Source organism: Clarias gariepinus, chromosome 3, assembly GCF_024256425.1.
Source record: "Clarias gariepinus isolate MV-2021 ecotype Netherlands chromosome 3, CGAR_prim_01v2, whole genome shotgun sequence".
Taxonomy (NCBI): Eukaryota; Metazoa; Chordata; class Actinopteri; order Siluriformes; family Clariidae; genus Clarias; species Clarias gariepinus.
The window spans coordinates 35592891-35611210 of record NC_071102.1 but is presented as its reverse complement, the minus strand read 5'-3'; the positions used below and the strand labels follow the sequence as shown (position 1 = coordinate 35611210).

The following is an 18320-nucleotide window of genomic DNA, read 5'->3' as shown; positions in this document are numbered from 1 at the left end:
AGGGGTTGTTATGTGTTCACCCTGTTGGGGAAAGGTGTTTGGGTTAGTGGCTTCGGCCAGGTTGTGTGTGTGTGTGTGTGTGTGTGTGTTAGAAGTGTCCTGTTGATGTGTGTTTAGTGACTGTAAATGTGTGGTTTGTGTGATTTTCGGGGCGTCTTAAATAAAATACTCCCAGACATTTGCATTGGGCAGCAAGAAAGCTCACTCGTCTCTCCACATTCCTTCGTAGCAGTGAAAAACACTTCAATATATTTTTTCATATACATGTATACTTTTATATTGTTTATTTTATAATAAAATTAGTTTTGTTCAAGTTTTCATTATAAAAAATATTTATTTTTATTATATATAAATATTTATTTGCATATTTATGACAAACCCCTGAAAAATAAATGTGTCACAAAATAAACATTATACAAGAATTTGTATTAATGGTCTTGACGTATGGAGCGATATCCCGGACAATATTCAAAAGGAATTGCAAATTGCATTGCGTCGCGCGTCAAGCCGGCCAAAATTCAAACGCAATCGCTAATCCATTTGCAATTGCATTTCCAACACGTTACACAGAAACCTGTCAATCAGCATCAGGGGCGGGTCTATACTGTGGGGCGGGATTGTGTGGGGAGTGACGTCACTCGCAGTCGCCGCACAAGAGGGGGAAATTTGAGCAATGGAGGTGAACCGAGATTATCTAATTTTTTTATCAAGAAACACACAAAAATAACAAATCGCATATTTTCTTGCTCTGAAGTGGACAGAAAAGCTATAACAAATAAATATATATATATAAAAAAAAAAATATATATATATATATATATATATATATATATATATATTGTGGCGTGGGTGGGGTTTGAGAGACAACCATCATGCTTTGCGGGAGGGGTTATGATGTGTTCACCGTGTTGGGGAAAGGTGTTTGGGGTAGTGGCTTCGGCCAGGTTGTGTGTGTGTGTGTTAGATGTCTGTTTTAGTGACTGTGGAATGTGCTGTTGCTCAATAAAATACTCCCAGCCATTTGCATTGGGCAGCCAGGAAGCTCACTCGTCTCTCCAAGTTCCTTCTTAGCGGGAAAAACGCTACATTTGGTGTCAGAAGTGGGATGGAGAGTAACAGGTTAGAGCGCACCCCGGAGCAAGCTACAGCTCCGTGCGCCGTCAGCTGGCGAGGCGACCTGCAGCTGCACCTGCCGTCCTACAACGGCGCTGTCGAGCCCCACGCATTCATCGCCCAGGTGGAGCTAGCCGCTGATTTCGCGGGCTGGTCCCCGGCAGAAACAGCCGTCCGGGTGGCCCTCTCACTGGAGGGCGAAGCACCCCGGGTGTTGGAAGACCTCCGGCCGGATGAGCGGAAGGACTGGGCGAAGTTGCGGGAGTCGCTCCACTTCCGGTTCTGCGCGAATGACCGTAACGAGGCCGCGTGCGCGGAGCTGACAACCCGCGTGCGGAGCGCCTCCGAGCCACTAGGGGCGTTCGCCATGGACCTGAGATCTCTCACACGCCGGGGCTACCCGGAATTCGGGCCCATCCAGCAGGAAGAGCTAGCACGGCGTGCGTTACTGCGGGGAATTCGGCCGTCGCGGCTTCGCGAGCACATCCGGTTGGCGGCACCGGCTTCCCTGTTTGAGGCGCTGCGCGAAGCCGAGGGCGCAGAGCCCATCATGGCAGACCACCACGGCGAAAGAGCCGAGCGTTTTCCCGTGGCTCAGGGCCGTTCGGTAGGTGAACCTAGCCGGGGACAGGGCTACCCGTCGCGGCTAGGCCTCGACTCAGCCTCCGAGATTCCGCGACCACGCCGAGGCCAGGGACTGACGGACTACCGCTGCGACGTTCTCAGGCCTGAGGACAACATACTCCAGCAGCCGTTAAAACTAGCCAAGAAGAAGCCGCCTCCTACAGCCGTCTTTGCTTCCCCAACGGCCGGGTTCAACTTCCGGTCAGGACGCGTAGGAAATCGCGCGGGTGTCTACGTGAACTGTGGCCTGGACAACGTTTCGCTACGGGCGCTCGTGGACACTGGCTCTACGGTTTCGCTGCTGCGCTGGGGAGTATTAGATCAAGGCGAGCGCGGTTGAATGCTGCCGGACCCGGCTTTGAGCATTCGCACCGTATCGGGGAGTTATTTGAAGATACGGGCCTGTCGCACAGTGCTAATACAAGTAGGTGCAATCATTCTTTCCCATCCATTCTTTGTGGCAGACATCGAGGATGATTGTATCTTGGGTTTAGACATTTTGGAAAGGTGGGGTGCGGTACTGAATCTCGTGGACGGAACTCTGCGCGGTAACTTCGGGTTAGCCAGGTTGCTAGTGCCCAAAGCGCAGCCGGACGTGTTAGAAGCACGCACCAGGGGGCCGGAACTTCCGGTGGACGCGACATGTAAACATCCGGTAGCCAACCGAGCTAGGATAATGGCTGAGCTAATGCAGCGTAGCAGTGTAGGGCTTACTACACTGCGCGAGATGGCCGACTCGGGCGTCATAGAGCCAGCGTCCGGACCGTGGTCTTCACCCATTGTGCTCGTGCGCAAAAAGGACGAATCGTGGCGGTTTTGTGTGGACTACCGGCGGTTAAACGAGGTGACGCGTAAAGATTCTTATCCGTTACCGTGGATAGATGATGTGCTGGAGCACGTTGCGGGCTCGGCGTGGTTTAGCTAGTTGGATTTGCGTAGCGGGTATTGGCAAATAGAGCTCGCCCCGGAAGCACGACCAAAAACAGCGTTCTCGATCGGGCAAGGGCTATGGCAATTTCGGCGCATGCGGTTCGGCCTCTGTAACGCTCCAGCGACGTTCGAACGGTTGATGGAGAAAGTGTTCACAGATATTCCTCGCAACCGTTGTGTCGTTTACCTGGACGATTTATTGGTGCACGGCAAGGAGTTTGAGGTCGCGCTAGCTAACTTACGTGAAGTATTTTTGGCTATCCGGCAGGCGAATTTGCGGCTCAACCCCAAAAAGTGCCAGCTGTTGCGGCGAGAGACGGGTTTTCTAGGACACGTAATTAGTGCTAGAGGTATTGCCACCGATCCAGCAAAAATTGCGGCGGTACAGAATTGGCCTGAACCGCTAAATGTGTCACAACTGCGCACCTTCCTCGGGTTAGCCTCTTACTATCGCCGGTTTGTGAAGGATTTTGCCACGATCGCCAGTCCGCTGCACGGGCTCACAAGAAAGAATCAGCCATTTCGCTGGGACAGGGTGCACGCGCGTGCTTTTACTCGGTTACGGGAAGCTTTGGTCACGTCGCCCGTTCTCAGATATCCTGATACATCTCGTATGTTTATCCTCGACACGGACGCAAGCGATGTAGGGCTGGGGGCCGTCCTGTCTCAGGTTTCCGAGGGTAAAGAGCGTGCTATAGCTTACTTCAGCCCTTAAATATTTTAGGCCATATTTATACGGGCAATCCTTCCTGCTGCGGACCGATCACGCTTCGCTGATGTGGCTGCTTAGTTTTAAAGAGCCCGAGGGGCAGTTAGCACGATGGCTTCAGCGGTTGCAGGACTACCATTTTACCGTTCAGCACCGAGCGGGAAAACTGCATGCTAACGCCGATGCTTTATCCCGCCGGCCGTGCAGCAAAGAGCGTTGTCGGCACTGCGAGCGGGTGGAGGAGCTCGTGGGTGATCGCAACATCGAACACTCTCCGACCCCCGTGAAGCCGAATGTTCTCCCTGCACAGTCCTTCGGAGCCCCCGTCGGTAATCAGCCGTCCGATCCGGTGTGCAGCCGAGTTATCGCGTCGCGTAAACCATCGCCTGTAGCCGTTTCGCCTGTGTTAAGATGGACTGTGATCAGCTAACTGCCGATCAGGAGAAGGATCCGGCGCTGCAGCGGGTACTGGGGTGGGTTAACGCGGGCCAGAGACCGGATTTTGCCGCGGTTGCTCACCTGGGGCCCGAGGAAAAAGCTCTCCACTCGCAGTTCAACCGACTAGTGTTACGGGGAGGTTTACTCTACCGTCACTGGGAACGGCCGTGCGGCGCTGGCGAATCTTTTCAGCTGCTGGTGCCGCGGAATCTGCGGTCACGAGTGTTGGGAATGGTACACGGGCATGCGGGTGCGGGACACTTCTGAGTCACTAAAACGCTGCGGCGGTTGCGCGCTCGCTTCTACTGGCCGGGCTGCCACACGGATAGTGAACTCTTTGTGCACAGATGCGACGTCTGCACGGCAAAGAAGGGACCTACCCAGCGCTAGCGGGCACCCCATTCGGGTGGGGGCACCTATGGAGCGTATGGGCGTGGACATTCTTGGGCCGTTTCCTATCTTCGATCGCGGGAACCGGTATGTGCTGGTGGCCATGGATTATTTCACCAAGTGGCCGGTGAAATAATCCAGCTCTCCAAGTTCCTTCTTAGCGGGAAAAACGCTACAATATATATATTAGATCTTCTCCTGTTACAGCCTGCTGTAGATAAATCTGTCAGAAACGCTGCTTACCAATTAAGCTTGCAATTGAGTCACTAAGGGGGCGTCTAAAAAGTGCATGACCAAGACCCAACCGTTTATTTACAGAAGAATACACAAGATTACAGAGAAATACCTCACAGGACATCAAACATATTACACTGTTAGGCTACAGTATGGATTATTTGTTTATTTATTTGTTTAATTGATTAATAATTATTTCAATGTACATTTTAAAATAAATGATTACACAGACAATTCTTGTGGCAATAAAACAGATAATTTGTTAAATGAGAGTTGGGGTGTTTTTTGTTATTAAAATAATAAGAATAATTGTGAAGATATGTATAAAAATGAATGCACTTTGGTACAGTCTATTATCAGTTGCAAAAAAATGACAATTAAATCAACAAAATGTAAAAACTTTTTTTGCTATAGAAATTTAGCATTTAGAAAATGTAAAATCAACTGTACTAAAATCCACTCTATCCTTGCTAATAACCACAACCCTTCCCTTTGCAAAAATTGAGTTTGATATTAATTCAGTTATTTTTTTATTAATTTTTTGAAAAACAAAGAAAATAAAAATATAATTAAACTGAAACTGATAGAGTGGATTATAACTGGTTTTACATGTGTAATCCACATAAAGAAAAAGTTATAAAAAAAATGTAATGGTATGCGCTAAAATGCCTCTCTGCCATGAATTGCCCCCCTACATAACCTCTATCAAATATTATATTAGACCTTAAATTAATAGGTTTATGATTTACAAATCGCACCAAACGAATTTGATTATAAAATAAGCAATATAAAAAAGACATGTATAGGGAAAAATATATAAATTATATATATTTTTCATATATATATGTATATTTTTATATTGCTTATTTATAATAAAAATCGCTTCATGTAATTTTATCATATACAATATTTTTTAGTGTAAACATTTTTGTATAACATGACATTTTCCTGTTAGAGTTCCTGTTAGTGATATCTACAATTTCATTCTGACTAGTGACAATACCAGTTCAAGATATCTATAATCCAGTTTTGACTAGTTAAAATAGAATTTAAGATATCTAAAAAAGGACATTATACATATCTTTAATTGAGGGGACTTGATGATATCTTGAATTGGAATTGTGACTAGTCAGAATTAAATTGTAGATATAGCTAACAGGAATTATGGATAGTCATAATTTACTTGTAGATATCCACATTTCACAATGTGGATATCTACATCTGTTAAGGAGAGCTCCATAGACATGAACGGTAAAAGTGACGTCATTCGTCCTAGGAAGAACGACGTTGTGGATATCTGGAATGGTCGTTGTTGATTGGAGGAATGCTATTGTGGATATCTGAAATTTTCATTTTGCCTAGGTAGAACTGAATTATGGATATCTGTAATACATATCCAGACTTGCCATCAAATGTTAAAACGGTTTGCCATAGCCGCCACTTTGTCTCCCCCTAGTGTGTCTACGTGTGTTTCCCGATGATTTCTGCTTGCACCAAATTGAGTAAACCTGTGTCCACCTTGTGTGTCTCCCTATATATTCCAGTTGACCCCGTACTTCTTCGTCTCTTCACTGTTGTGCAGCCTCGTGTTTGTGTCACTCCCATCGTGTTTGTGTTTTACTCGTGAGCAGTGTCTGCAGGCGCAGGCGAATTAGCGATTGTGGTCCTCCTCTAAGGACAAAGGAAGGCTAAGGAGAATATCAGCTCTGTGTTCATCTCAAGGTCAAGAGAGACTTGTTTCTTGTTTTTCTGTTTATTTATACCAGCCCGCCTGCAGACCAGGGGTCCGTTCTTCGTACGTCACTTGACACATCCGAGATGAATTGACAGATCTAAGATGAGATCATCGTGCCAATTACGATCTGGCTAAGTCGGTTCTTCGAGCTCACCTGTTGTTGATGATTAGTATAGCTGGATTGAGTTGTCTAGGATTATTGCCCGCTCGTGTGTTGGTTTAAAAGGCGATATGCATCGACACTAGAAACACTGATCACAAGCCCTTTGATTGGTTGACGAAATGGAAAAAGAGCGGGTCAACTTTTTTTTGTAACACGTGTTATGCGCTGAAATGTCCCCTGCCATGGATTGCCCCCCCCATTCATTTGCATATTTTTGACAAACCCCTGAAAAATAAATGTGTTACAAAATAAACATTATACAAGAATTTTTATTAATGGTCTTGATGGCTGTCTCGTGCCTAGGGTTTATTATAATAGTAAGATCATATTTAATAATAATAAACCTATAGTTTATGTTCATATATAATATTTGATAGCGATTATGTGTGTGTGTGTGTGGGGGGGGGGGGGGGGGGGGATATATCCATGGCAGGGGGCATATACTTTTCTTTTTCCACGTGAGTCAGTCGTGCTCTTTAACCAATCAGATGTGACCTCGCCATTTCAACCAATCATAACCCGCCAGGAGCGCAGGCTAAATCCTGTTTACATGAAATAAACCTGTTCCCGAGCAGGTTCAAGCTTACGGATGTGTTGCTATGACAACAAATGCTAGAAGCGCATAGAAGAACGAAACAATCCAAAATCAGGGCAAATCCACAACAATTAAATCCAGCTAACTGAGTTAGCGACGTACGAAGAACGGACCACAGCCTGTGGAGACGCTCAGCGTGTTGCCTTGTATATTATGTTTTTATGGACTTGGAAGTTATAAAATAAAAATCAGTGTATTTTCACCCTGCACTTGTGTTCTCATTATCAGCATGCAAGACATGACAGTTGTCTTAAACTGAGTCTTAAACAGAATGCCCAGCCTGAGATCCAGAGCATTCTGGAGAAGGTTTTCATTTAGGAAAGCTCTTTATTTTTCTCCATCCATACTTTTCCCATCTATACTTATCTACACATAATTCTCTCAATGCCATGGCTTTGTTTGCCCTCTTACATACACCGATGTGTGCATTTCCATTTATGTCCACTTAATTCAGTTGCAGGAAAATTATGTCCTTGGAGCAGGATGCACCAATACTTAATACTTACCAATATTTACTTAAAAATAAATTAATAAAAAGAGGGAAAAGAAATTTAAAAATGAGTGCACAATGTAACAAAATGTAAAAAACTTGAAAAAGCCTAAAAACTTTCTATCGGTATTGTCTTGACTTGTTTTTACAATAGAGAGCCCTAAAATTATTCTTCAAACAAGCAGGAGAGATAATGAAATCACGTGACCTTGTGGTAGCCTTAACCCTGTTTAAAGAAAATTCAAAATATATCTGATTAAAATAAAACTTCCTGACAAATCCTACAAGTATAAAATCAATCTTTCCTACATTTAGCCTTATCCAGAGTGATTTACAAACAAGGACAACTTGGCGGTTGTGGGATTTGAACCTCGGATCTCCTGAACCATATTCCAGTGCCTTAACCACTGAGCTACCCCTGACCCCTTTCTTTATGAACCTGAAATATTGATAATGACTACATTACAAAGGACTAAATAATTCACCTATTTCAAAATGTACTGTATTTCCATTGGCTTAAATTTCTGACACTGTAACATTCAGTAATCATGTTAGGTTCCAACAAAGATCACTAACATCAAATTAATACTGTACACATAGGAAGTACATCTTATCATATGAATTATAATTTAAATGATGCAGTTAAATGAAATCATTTTCCTGTTCTGGATAGTTTATGCTAAACTTAAAAGTCTCTGCTTCAGTCTCACTAAAATCATTAAGAAGCATATTAATTAGAGAGCATTGAAACTATTAGAGAATGTGTCTTACTAACAGGTCATGTGTCATGATCTTACCTCAGTGTCTCCAGTTTACAGTAAGAATTCTCCAGTACAGCCGAAAGACTCATCATTCCTGAGTCCCTGATTTCATTCCTAGACAGATCCAGTTCTCTCAGGTGTGAGCGGTTTGATCTTAGAGCTAAAGTCAGAACAACACAACCTTCATTTGTCATACCACAGTCACAAAACCTGCAAAGAGACAAATATACACTCTTCACTTTCTTACAGTAGTTCAAGATACACAGCGTTTTCATTAGCCTCACCGCAGTGTTTAATTACTATGAAATACAGCAAATATAAATTATATGTATGAGAGTAATGGCTTGCATCATAGTGGTTCAGGCTCTGGGTTGTTGATTAGAGAGTTGACAATCAAGTCACTGTTGAGTCCTTGGGGAAGACACTTAACCCTTCTGAGCATTGCAGTGGGCAGTGGTCTGGGTAAGGAGAAACCCCATACATGTGCCTAAGAGGGGTAGATGGGGCAGAACATTAGCAGCAGCTGCATAGCATCCTGCAACAAGCTGTGGAGTGGATGCAAGAGCTCCTGTATGGGGGAGTCATGCTCACCACCCAGCTAACTTAGCTTGATTGGGCAGTCAATATGGAAACCTCCAGCACTCATACACATACAGAGTTAAGTTCCACTCACCCACCCACTGACTCACTCACTCATCATCATCACCGCTAATCCAGAGTCACGGGGGGCCTGGAACCTATCCCAGGAGACTTAGGGTGCCAATCCATCGCAGGCCACAGACATCCACACAGGCCATTTATGTGACTGGGTTTGAGGTTGTAAGCCCAGGTAATTGTATAGCCCTTCAACATTTTCACAGTTCAGTTTTCTCTTGTCCAAGAAGCTCAGTACATATGTAAGTAAACTCAGTTTGTGTAATTCTGGTGCACTTTTGTCCACATTTGTGTGCCCTAACCCAAATCTAACATCTACATCAGGAAGCAGCAAGTTTAAAGTTGCATCCATGGTGAGCTGAACGAGGTGTGTAATTTTTGGTTCCATGTTCAAGAGATGGAAAATCTTTAATGATGTTTTGATGAACATTTCTACATTGACTGTTTCTGGAATTTTGTTTGTTGTGTATGTTTTACCAGAAAAGTTTAATGTGCTTACAGATCAAATTATTATTTATGTGTTGTTAGTTTTAAATAGCTTTAAGGGTCATTTAATGTGCATGAAATATGTACAAACGCATGATGATGCACTGTAAAAGAAGTGAGAATTTATCTGTAAATTTGTGCCATGCCAAGGGCTTATTTTACCAGCTAATTTGTGTGTTTACTTTTAGTTTTCATGGTGCTTTTGCTGGCTGCAGGGTAATAAAACCAATTGCACCCGTTAGAGACTCTCTGCCTCATATTCATGAAGGGCTGCGACACAGTTATTATATACAAGTGATAACAGGAACAGGAAATTATACTGGTGTAAAAGGACTACTAAAGTTGGCTGTTATAGAAACATGGTCATTACAGTAAATATACAGTATAGCATGTTTTGTATGCTGTAGAAATAAATTCCTCTTCACTGAACTACATGCAATCAGTTGACTCTAAATAAACACCAGTCCTCACTCTAAAATCTAGTGAAAGGCTTTCAAGAAGAGTGGACCTTATTCTAACAAGAAAATGGGAATAAATCTGAATGTAAACATCAACAAGCACATATACAGTAGAGCCCAATCCCAATTCTACCCCTTACCCCTTACCCCTTCCCCTACCCCTTCCCCTACCCCTCGCCCCTTCCCCTTGTCCCTTAAAACGAAGTGGAAAGGGGAAGGGTTAAAATATTTCCCCTAAGAAATGGGACACCACTACAACACTGTTATACGTCATCATACGTATCCGTTCATTTACATGTACACATACAGTATGGCCGTAAGCAAAACAAACAATGCGTTATCAAAAGCTCGGCAAACTGCCGTGCTACTGAACTTTTATATTTGTTTGTAGCATGCAGTAAAGTGTATATGACATAAAAATATATTTTTGTAATATTGCGCAATCGGCGCTATCCGCTAGCAAATTTTAGCGTTTTTTTTGCAAACGTTTTTTTACAAAACATCACCATAAACACAAACACAAGACTAAAATTAATATACATATAATAAAAACTTGTCATAAAAATCCTTATTAATGGCAAAAAATCGTTAAATTTACGGGTCTGCTTGCTCGAGTGAGCGGCCATCTTGAAAATTTCGTTAGCCCTTCGTTTGAAGTGAGGTCCCGAAAAATCTTCGTTTCGAGGGCTATCTGGCCCTTCCCCTTAGCCCTACCCCTCCAACCAAAAGAGAAATGAGACACCCCTACCCCTTCACGTGAACGCGCCAAACGGAGGGGTAGGGCTAAGTGTAGGGGTAAGGGGTAGAATTGGGATTCACCTTAGGTGTGATAGACAGGGGTGTACAACAATCTCGTATATATCATACCTACTTTTATGTCCAGTGCTTATCTTATGACATCTGACATTCCTCTATCATGATTGGATGTTTAAGGATGTTGCAACCATGTGCAGTTACTATATATTCAGCATTACTTACTCAGCTTTTCTGGATGCTTCAACCACAGGCAGGAGCTTCAGAAGAACCTCATCTGATTTACACTGTTTGTTGGTATATTTCTTAAGGACAAACATGTCTTTTTCATGCCCTGATGTCAGTAACATAAACACCACCGCTGACCACTGAGAAGGAGTAAGATTGCTTTGTTGTAAATTCCCAGATTGTAGGTATTGTTGGATTTCCTTAACTAGAGAATGATCCTCCAGTTCATTCAGACAATGGAACAGATTGATGGATTTCTCTGTTGAGGGATTCTCTCTGATCTTCTCCTTGATGTAATTAACTGTTTCTTGGTGACTGTGGGAGCTTCTTCTTGTCTGTCTCGTTATGGTTTGTAAAAGTATCTGATTGGACTCCAGTGAGAGACCCAGAAGAAAGCGGAGGAAAAGATCAAGATGTCCATTTTCACTCTGTAAAACCCAATCTACAGCACTCTTGTGTACATCTGACATTGTACATTTTTTGAATGGCATCCCAATTTTAGAAAACAGACTTGTAATTAGAATCCAGATTATAGAAAACCAACTTTGCTGAAGAACATTTTTATTTTCATTCATAAAGGTCAGGTGCACATACAGAGCTGCGAGATGTTCCTGAATGCTCAGATGAACAAAGCAGTATACTTTACTCTGGTGAAGCTCACAATCCTCTCTGAAGATCTGTGTACATACACCTGAATACACTGTTGTTTCTTTTACATCAATGCCACACTCCTTCAGGTCTTCCTCATAGAAGATCAGGTTTCCTTTCATCAGCTGCTCAAAAGCTAGTTTCCCCAGTTTCAGAACCATTTCTTTATCTACCTCTGTGCTCTTTGGGTACTTTTTCTTCATGATGTTTGTCTGAATGATGAGGAAGTGTGTGTACATTTGAGTCAGTGTCTTAGGGATTTCTCGACTCTCTGCTTCACCCAACATTTTCTCTAAAACAGTGGCTGAAATCCAGCAGAAGACTGGGATGTGGCACATGATGTAGAGGCTTCTTAATGACTTCAGGTGTGTGATGATTCTGTTGCTCAGGCTTTGATCACTGATCCTTTTCCAGAAATATTCATCCTTCTGTTGGTCATTGAACCCTTGTACCTCTGTGACTCGATCAACACACTCAGAGGGGATTTGATCTGCTGCTGCTGGTCTGGAGGTGATCCAGATGAGAGCAGAGGGAAGCAGATTCCCTTTGATTAGGTTTATCAGTAGCACAGGCACTAATGCTGTTTCAGTTACATCACACACACTCACTGTGTTCTGAAAATCCAGAGGGAAACGACACTCATCCAATCCATCAAAAATGAACAGAACTTTTTCCAAGCTGGAAATGTTTATTTCTTTTATCTCTTTTAAAAAGAAATGAAGGAACTCTCTTAGACTGAGTTTTTGATCCTTCATCAAATTGAGCTCTCTGAAAGGAAGTGGAAATATGAGATGAACATCCTGATTTGTTTTCCCTTCAGCCCAGTCTAGAATGAATTTCTGCACAGAGACTGTTTTTCCAATGCCAGCGACTCCCTTTGTCAGAACGCTCCTGATGGGTTTGTCTTCTTCAGATAAGGGCTTAAAGATCTCACTGCATTTGATTGGTGTTTCCTCTGTTGCTGCTCTCCTGGATGCTGCCTCAATCTGTCTCACCTCATGTTCATTATTGACTTTCCCACTGTCTCCTTTTGTAATGAAGAGCTCTGTATAGATGTCATTGAGAAGTGTTGGGTTTCCCTGGTTTGTTATCACCTCATTTACATGCTGAAACTTCTTTATCAGAGTTAATTTGCATTTCTCCTTAAGATCAGGATCAGTGGCTACAGAGTTAAACCTATAAAGTAACACAGTTAGGGACAATTTCTGCATAAAGTAAAGCTGAAATGAAGCTGCTATATATATATATATATATATACACACACATACATACAGTATACACACAGGGTGATTTACAGTACTCGAAAGAGGCCCCAAATATTCAGGTTTAACTCTTGCTGTGATGAAGCAATCTGAGCCAAAAAAAAGCTACATACATTGACATATGTGTAATCGATTGTATTCCTTGCAATGCTGGAAGTGTTCTCTGTTTTTGGCAAGACACATTACGACGCAGTGCACTCCATGTTCTAATACATTTTTTCTTTGAGCATACCCCAAAGGAAGAGGTCAGGTGGTAGATCTGGCGACCATCTCCTGTGTGAGGCGACTCAGAGATTTCATAGGCGACTGCAGACGCATGTTACCGTTTGTTGCCTATTTTTTCGGCCAGCCTCTGCCATGAGAAAAGATAAATGATCCTGTTGTTTTCAGTTTTCATACCGTTCTCTAAATAAGACTCTTTAAGGGGACATTTTGAACTCTATATTTCTTTATAAGTTTGCTGGACATTACTGTACACCACCATCCAGATGAGAAGTCGAGTGACTGAGTGTAGGGGTATGCCATTAAACAGTGCAATAGCTGTCTGGCACCTACCTATCGGTCCATTTCAGCGCCATCCTGGCATGTTCGATGCTTCATATACTGGAGAGCAGATTTTATGCTGCTTCATCCAGATTGCTTTGTCCTAGGCGAGCATTATTACAAAATATTTGGGGATTCTTTCAAGTAAATCAACGTTTATAATACGTGTGTGTGTGTGTGTGTGTGTGTGTGTGTGTTACCCCTCTTTTGCTGTGGATTCACACCCCTCTTTAAATGTTGGGGGTAAATAGATAGATTCATCACTCTTCATAGACACACAGCTGGATACTGATGAGTCTGATCTCCTTATCTGGGTTTTACTGCTCTCACACCCATACACCACACATACACACAATAATAATAATAATAATAATAATAATAATAATAATGTAACCTATAAAGAGGAGTTTGTCAGATCACATGTTTACAGGGGTGCCGCTGGGCCCAGAATCATTTGATATTTTTTTCTTTTAATGCTTAAAATAATCATGACCCTTTAAAGGCCCTCATGGCCCTCACTGGTGCATAGGCGAAATTTAAATTAAACACCCCTGCTTTGTAATATACCTAGTCTTTATTTTGTCAGTAGATATTCATAGCTGCCTACTGACTTAAAAAAATAGCTGCCTACCTTTCATGGAATTGCAATGATCCATCAGGTTGGTCAGAATTAGATTGATCCATATTTTACTATTATTAAAGAGTAATAAAATAGACGTGTGTATGATCAGGTGTGATCTCTTTTGCTGGTATGTGCACCTGTGCACATTCAAACATCCATAAACATAAACAAATAAACAAACACACACATAAATTAATAATTCCATATATAAAACACACACACACACACACACACACACACACACAAAGAACAACAAAAAAGTATTAAGCAATTTATATTAAAGTGTACACTGTAAGTTTTATTTCAAGGGATCTAACAAAAAATGCATTACCTGTTCTTTAATTTATATAATATCTATGTATTTTATATATACCAAATTCATGTATATAATGTCCAATTTATAATATTCTTGAACTTTTTATTTCATATTTCACAGACTCAAAACTAATTTGACAATCGGTATCATTTTTATCAATTGCATCATCATCATCATCTTCCTCCTTCTCATCATCATCATCATCATCAATTTTAAGATAATAAGAATACTTTGAACTTTGCAGCCAATGACTGCCTGAACTCTAAAATCCATGGATATCACCAAATGTTCAGTTTCCTCCTTTCCAGATTGAAATTCGACTGCCCTCTACAGGTAATGAACGGCATTTTTACAGCATTCCGCGCGGCTGCCGAAGCTGTAAAAATGCCGTTCATTACGTGTAGGTGGCAGTCGAGTTTCAATCTGAAGTATTGTGTGTCTACTGAAGCTGAAAATGTGTTCTCTCTCTTAGGCGGCCATTAACAGCAAGCGACAGAGCTCATAAACATGTCGAGCTCAAATCTTCATTTTCTTCTCTCCTTCAATGATGATACATCTTTGACTGCGCTTTCTTCATTCAGTATTATTATTATTATTATTAGTAGTAGTAGTAGTAGTAGTGCTGTAAATTTATTATTATTATTATTATTATTATTATTATTATTATTATTGTAGTGCAAAAAATACAATACAAAGAATACAATAATTTACAAGTTAGCCTAAGAAAATATTATTTTATTATGTATATGGGCTTTAAATATACACCAAACATTAAACACTACCTTTTGCAAAGTGAAAGAATTTTTTTTTCTAAACTTGTGCTACTGTTGTTTATTTACAATATTTGTTCATTTAAAAATGTAATGTAAATGCGGTTTGGACTCTGGTATATTGCACCTATTTCCTATGTAGGCTAATCAGAGCTCTACCCCCGTTTAAGTGTAATTCATTAATTATGTTTATAATAATGAAATGAGATGCCCTAAATCGTGCTTTAAAATTAATCTAAAGTCATTTAAAATCGGTGTGTGTAAACCCGTGGTTCGCACTTTCATTTTACGAAAGGCAGCATTTAGATCAAAGGGAATAGTTTTGCAAGGGTTGCGTTTGCGTGGTGTCCGTTCTTTATACAGTGGAACCTCGGATTACGAGCTTAATTCGTTCCGGAAGTGGGATCGTATTCCAAAACACTCGTAAACCAAATTAAATTTTCCCATAGGAAATAATGGAAACTTAAATTATTCGTTCTACAGCCCAGAAAAATAAATACATAAATATAATTAATACAAAATATAAAGTAAAAATAAAACAAATTAACCTGTACTTTACCTTAAAAAAATGTAAAATTAAACCCCGACAGATAAGGGTTTTCATTTGTGCATGCAGAGTGTATGTGTGTAAAAACACACACACACATTAACGGATAGACCGTTTTTAAAACCATTTAAAATTAGCAAGGAACATTCCTAGTCACACTCACGTGAGCGCATACTAACAGGATCACTACTGTAAGTAAAACAAACAAAAAACAAATTAAACAGCTCCTCACCTTTGAAAACAATCGCGAAAGTTTGTGTGTTTATTTGGCAACCTGAGAGGAGGGGGGATGAAGGGGGGCTCGCTCGCGTTTACGGCCCCCTTCTCTCAGGTTGCCAAACAAACACACAAACTCTCTGCCTTACACAGACACAAACACACACGCACACTTAAAAACACTGCAGGCACTAAGACCCAGCAGGGGAGACGATAGGTCTCGGCTTTACAGCTCCCCTTCTCTCAGGTTGCCAAATAAACACACAAACTCTTCTCTGTCGCGACTGTTTTCAAAGGTGAGGAGCTGTTTAATTTTTGTTGTTGTTGTTGTTGTAGTTGTTTTACTTTACAGTAGTAATCCCGTTAGTATGCACTCACGCGAGTGTGACTAGCGATGTTCCTTGCTAATTTTTAAACAGTTTTAAAAACGGTCTCTCCGTTAATGTGTGTGTGTGTGTGTGTGTGTGTGTGCGCGCGCGCACGCACATCTCACACACACACACACACACACACACACAGCGCGTGTGTGTATTCACCCAGCAGGAGAGGCGATTACCTACAATTCTGCTGCAAGAGAGAGAAAAACCGTTGGCTCACTTGTGATGACGTAACGCTCGTTGTTAAAACAAGAAGCGCATGCGTGAAACATGATACTCGGTGCTCGTTAACTAAGACAATGCTCGTTTTTCAAGTAAAAAATTATTAAAAATTGTTGCTCGTCTTGCAAAACACTCGTAAACCACGTTACTCGTAATCCGAGGTTCCACTGTAATGTCTTCTGATGGTGCTTAATATTACGTCTACACCAACAGATTTCAAATGGCAGCGTATTTCGCGACTGGAACTTCCAGCAGACTTCATTGTCCTGATGTCTTGAGAATAAAGATATTTTTATAATAAAGAAATTAGTATATATACAGTATATATATATATATATATATATATATATATATATATATATATATATATATATACAGTATATATACAGTATATACTGTATATAAATAGAATTCTCCTAGACAAGTTATGTGATTCTTCCCATGTTCTTGTATAAAAGTACATTTTACGTGTGAATTAATTTATACTACAATTACAGAGACTAATTTATGGACTTGGCAGGTTTATTTTATATTATAATTTTCATCTTCTTTCCAAAATAATATAGAACCAGCTTTCCTACACAAGTCTGAAATGAGAACTATTTCTTATTTCTTAAACACACACAGTCTACAAACACTTTTATATATATACTGTAATACTCTTTTATATCTTACTTTTTAAAAAAGTATTTACATAAAAAGTGTTTATTCAAAAGATGACTCACCGTTAGTCAGTAGTTGTTATTGTGTGGAATTATAAACCTCATTTTATAAATCTTCATATTTGCCAACAGCATTGCGTGTCAGACAGAGTTTCACTTGTACAGGCAACATTCACTAGAGAATATACTGTATAAAGGTGGTACAGCAACATGGACTTTGACATTTAGAGCTTTTTTACAACATGGGTGTAAGATTTTACAAACCAGGATAATAAAACCTGTGGTTAAAGTTGTATAAGTTATCAGTTAATCATATTTGTTACATCTTTATAATTTTTTTATTACTTAGTAGTTTTATGCCCAGTTGGTTTACATAATTTTTTTAAATACAGGATAAATAGCTTTAAGAATTTCCAGTATAAGCCTAATATTTTTTAACTGGCTTTAAACAATTTAGTTGTTGCCTTGTGCACATGTGTGTGTTAAATAGAAAAAGTAAATTTATTAAAAGTTTTAATGTATTAAAATGTGTTTTGTTTAATATGTTTTCTATGCACCTCGATATAAAATACAAGCCTTATGGTTGAGTTGTTATTTTGTAAGCATTTCAAATTCAAATTCAAATTTTATTTGTCACATACACAAACATACACAGTACGAAATGTAGTGAAATGCATTATACGACTGCCATTGACCCTAGAAGAGAATTAAAGTTTACAAATAAGAGATAAATATGAATAAAAGAAATACGATAGAAATTAAATAAAAAATTAAATTAAACTAGGAAAAATAGAACTAAAAATAAAAATAGAAATGTGCTAGGAAAAAAATAGAACTAAAAATAAAAATAGAAATATGATGTGCAAAAATAGAAATCTACTGTACAAATTGAAATATACTGTGCTGTGTGTGCAAATATGCATAGAACAAAGTGACTTTGTGCAGAGGTTATTAAAGTGTCTTTGTGCACTGGTCCAGGATGTAAACGTAAAACTGTAAAATGTAGTGTAGTTGTGAAGGTAGGTGTGCAAAGTTATTAAAGTGTCTTTGTGCAATGGTCCAGGATGTAAACGTACGACATGTAGTGTATATATGAAGAAAGGTGAGCATGTAATTGTCCATAGTGTTCATGGATGTAAGAAGATTGATAGATTTGATCAATTATGAGAAAGATGAAAAGATTGTTAGTTCTGCAAGTGGTGTGGTTGTGGTTGAGAGACCTTATCGCCTGCGGGAAGAAGCTCCTCCTCAGTCTCTCTGTGTTGGCCTTTAAGGAGCGGAATCGCTTCCCAGACCGCAACAGAGTAAACAGTCCGTTATTGGGGTGGCTGAGGTCCTTTACGATCTTCCTGGCCTTGGTCAAGCACCGCTTGC

The 18320-nt window shown here is 40.6% G+C and overlaps 1 protein-coding gene across 3 annotated transcripts in view; it reads right to left on the bottom strand.

Moving 5' to 3' along the window:
* The window catches only part of LOC128518904 (NACHT, LRR and PYD domains-containing protein 12-like), a 40610-nt gene extending 23513 nt beyond the window's left edge, over positions 1-17097 (bottom strand). For all 3 annotated transcript variants that reach the window (XM_053492272.1, XM_053492273.1, XM_053492274.1), the window contains exons 1-5: positions 17010-17097; positions 13846-13973; positions 13415-13534; positions 10759-12585; positions 8219-8392 (exon numbers count right to left, since the gene is read on the bottom strand). In XM_053492272.1, coding sequence (XP_053348247.1) covers positions 8219-8392; positions 10759-12585; positions 13415-13534; positions 13846-13898 — 2174 coding nt within the window. In that variant the 5' untranslated portion in view covers positions 13899-13973; positions 17010-17097. The remainder of the gene's footprint in view (positions 1-8218; positions 8393-10758; positions 12586-13414; positions 13535-13845; positions 13974-17009) is intronic.
* Between the last annotated feature and the right edge of the window lie 1223 nt (positions 17098-18320).